We start from the raw sequence: 3,532 nt of genomic DNA on the forward strand, positions 1-3,532 counted from the left end.
CCTGTTGGAGACTAGACACTTGGAACAGATAGTCACATTTCCACTAGAGTTGTCCTTCAATTTCAACAGCTATCTACTGTGTCTGCCGCATGCATCACACAGCTGTAAAGACTGACCACTGAAAGCAAGTCCAAGTGACAGCTCTGTTCTACCATTTTCTGCACTGGAACACACGGTACACAGAGGACTTGAACATAAAGTCATGACGTTCTGCAGTACAGTCAAAGGTTTGTGAGGGATCATAGGGGCATGGTCTCTTTGGGTCAGGGGAAAACAGAGGAGGTAAAGGAATAAACGTCAAACAAACCAACCTTAAACTGTCCTTCAGGGAATTTTGCACTTGGGTTAGTACTATAGAGAAAGGCTGAGGCACAGAGAGAACATATCTGAAATGAAACTATCATTAGTGAGAGTGAACCTTCACCTTGAGACAGGACTGTGCTCACTGAGATCCACCCAAAGACTGCCTTATGGACAGCATGTGGGTGATGGTACATAGTGCTGCAATAGAAACTCTGGTTTAAAGCCACAATCTCCATGGAATTCCTAGTTCTTTCACTAAGAAAATCAAGTTCAGATGAAAAAGTATGCAATTCGATTTCTGAAGGGCTGTTGAACATTACGGACACAAGTTTCTTGGTTTCTCCTGTGAGCTCGCTTTACCAGAGACAAAGCTTCTTCCCCTCTGCTCAGCACTGGACCATCTTTCACTGACGTGAAGTGTTGTGGTAGGGTGTTGAAGAGGACTCTGCAGGGAATGGCTCCTCTGAGGCAGTGCTGGGCTTCCAGTCGTCCTCCTCAGGACTCCAGCAGTGCGTGCCACCTGCACACTTGCTGTCCCTTTGACTCCTTCATTGCAGTCCAGTGTCTGAGCTCCTCCTCCCCAGAGCTGTTCAGACCTAAGGAAATCCAGCCTATCATCTCCTTCCTTTTCATGCTGCGCTTGTTATACACAGACAGTATCAGAGTCACGTCAGAAAGCTGAAACAAGGCCACTTGAAAAACAAAAGTTTCCTTGTACACCGGATTCGGCTGCCCTCTGCGGGTGGATGTCTTGCATTTGGACATCTCTTGGCCCATGGAATTCAGCAGTGTTAACTTAACATATGTATCTGAAGGAAGAAAACCAACACACCGCAAATATCATTTGAAACAAACTGACAATGCTTCTTAAGATAAATCAGGTAGTTACACTTTATAAGGATATGGTGTATACCATGTTTGATGGAAACTCAACTAACTCAATTTAGATGAAAATGCTTACTAAAAACATAACAAGCACAGAGAATGCTAAGTAGGATGAAAATTCTTGGGCTGTAGTAATAATGGCTTGGCCTCACTATTTTTCTAGGAATGGAATTTAAAGGTATACCTCATAATCCTTCCTTCCCCTCCCGCCCTCATTGTCCTCCCACAACCTCCCCTGCCCATCACCACCCTACTCACTCCACTAAGCGGGACATCATAGCATTAATAGACACTTAGCAAGCTCAATTAGCCACAACACTACAGCATTCCACTGTGTTCTCAGAGAGTAGGAATAAACAAACAAACAGAAATGAAGGCAGATGGCGAGGAGAGGAGGGAGACAAGAATGCAAAGGTGACATTGAAACAGCTTAAGATGAAATGTCAGAAGAATCTCTGCATGGATGTGGTTTTTAGATATATATTGAAACATTTAAGGGTCCCAATGAAGCCAAATGTCTTAAGGGGTCAACATTTAGCAAACCAAGTAAAACTTTCTTCTGGTTTCATGCAAGAGTACATTTAATGTGCGTTAGGGGAGGGTAAGTTAAATACTATTGGGTTTCTTTCAGGCATAATTTAATGTAAAATTTTAAGAATGATATTTTAATTATTTTCATCATTTACAAAAACACTTATATGATGTTACGTGTACAAAGTGAAATGTAACACTTCAAGGCCTTTCTCTACGGGACATAGACCCTCACTTTAATAGACTTTTCAAGTCTGTTAGACTCATGCAAATGATCTCAGCATGTTGATCCATCATGTGTACTTCATATCAAAATTTCAATTAATTTCAAAGATAATTGCAATGGTCTCATGAAATATGTATTTCTATGGTAAGTCAAAATGCGAAGAAATAAAAAAAATAACTTTTATTTTAAAAAGTTTTGCTCATTTGTTGATATTCTGAATACCATCATCCATAATCAGAGATAAAGTCTAAGTTAGTTTTATTTAAAATACCACAGATAAAAATGTGCATTGTTTTGGAAATCAACATGGTGGACAGTCTCACTGCTGGCAAGTTTTAGGGCATTTTGTTTTTGCATGAAAAGACAACATCCAATTAGCCTCTACAGGAACTCACCTCGGATTATATAAACCTGTCCACCTATCAAGTGTTTTAGACAACAGAACAGTCCATCTGACAACAGGGGGTGGAAAGCAGTAAAAGAAATAATGACCAGATGTCAATTGTTGGGTGAAAGAGGGTCAAAGGTCAGAATTAAAGAGGAAACACTGCGCACTTGAGTGGAAAAACATAAAACTTTAGCATTTTAATCCAGATAGAGGGTTGAACAAAGGGTTGTTCTGTAAATTTCATGGAATGAAAAAATTTACCGTCATTGTGTAATCTTAAACAAGAATTACACTGTTTTAGAGGGGGGATATTTATAATGGTATCTTCTTCATCTAAAGCACATTGAACATACAGAATCATGCAAACTGTCAGGCTATAAAAGATCAAATACAATCATTATAGGATCACTATTGCGCTACATTTTAATTTTACCCATGCAGTACCTTGTATTTGAAATATTCTGATTACTTCCAATATAATCAAGAATTCAGTTATGTAAAATGAAATACAACTATCAGAATACTTGCTTTTGAGTATTGCTCCTGTTTTGGGGGGGGAATTTGAGGTTATCTGGTTTACAACAGTTCATAGCTTAGACCCTACGTATCATTGAAGGGCTATAATCTTTAACTTCAGACAGGATGGTACAACTGTCTTAAATTTTACTTTGTAAATATCTTACATGTCATCTATAAATGCTTCACCTTAACATCATTATTTTAAAAGTTGGTTTTATTTATGTACTAGTGACTTCCTAGCTAAAACCACTAATCAAGCTGAGGTTAAAGATCTAATTCTAAACTAATGGCAACTACTGTCATGTCCTCCTTTTCCCTGAAGGATGGACTCCGTGCTGTAGATGTCCATTGGTTCTCACATGTTTCCCACATTACCTTGCCCTTTGCTCCATTTTAATTCTGACTCCATGCTCTCTCTTGTATATCACCGTATCATTTCACTCTGCTACTTTTTGATATGTGTCCAATTAAGTATTTGTCAAAAATTACTGCCAGCTAAAGTCAGCCAGTACCCTCACTGTGACCCCAATCTCTGCTCTGTGTCCAGTTGGTGCCCAGTGTGACCCCAAGCTCTCTTCTGTCTCCAGTTGGTACCCCAAGGTGACACCAAGCACAGCACTATTTCTGCTGCAGTGTGACCCCAAGCTCTGCTCTGTCTCCTGCTGCAGTGTGACCTCAAG

At 39.8% G+C, this 3,532-nt stretch overlaps 1 protein-coding gene across 2 annotated transcripts in view; it reads right to left on the reverse strand.

The window, feature by feature from the left end:
- Window positions 1-798: 798 nt before the first annotated feature.
- Window positions 799-3,532, reverse strand: part of Syt14 (synaptotagmin 14) — a 91,368-nt gene continuing 88,634 nt past the window's right edge. Inside the window, exons 6-7 of one of the 2 annotated variants that reach the window (XM_028760346.1) lie at window positions 2,341-2,397; window positions 799-1,112 (exon numbers count right to left, since the gene is read on the reverse strand). In XM_028760346.1, coding sequence (XP_028616179.1) covers window positions 799-1,112; window positions 2,341-2,397 — 371 coding nt within the window. The remainder of the gene's footprint in view (window positions 1,113-2,340; window positions 2,398-3,532) is intronic. The other variant, XM_028760348.1, reaches the window with a different exon arrangement.

The sequence above is a fragment of the Grammomys surdaster genome, unplaced genomic scaffold (assembly GCF_004785775.1).
Source record: "Grammomys surdaster isolate TR1022 unplaced genomic scaffold, NIH_TR_1.0 130, whole genome shotgun sequence".
NCBI lineage: Eukaryota > Metazoa > Chordata > Mammalia > Rodentia > Muridae > Grammomys > Grammomys surdaster.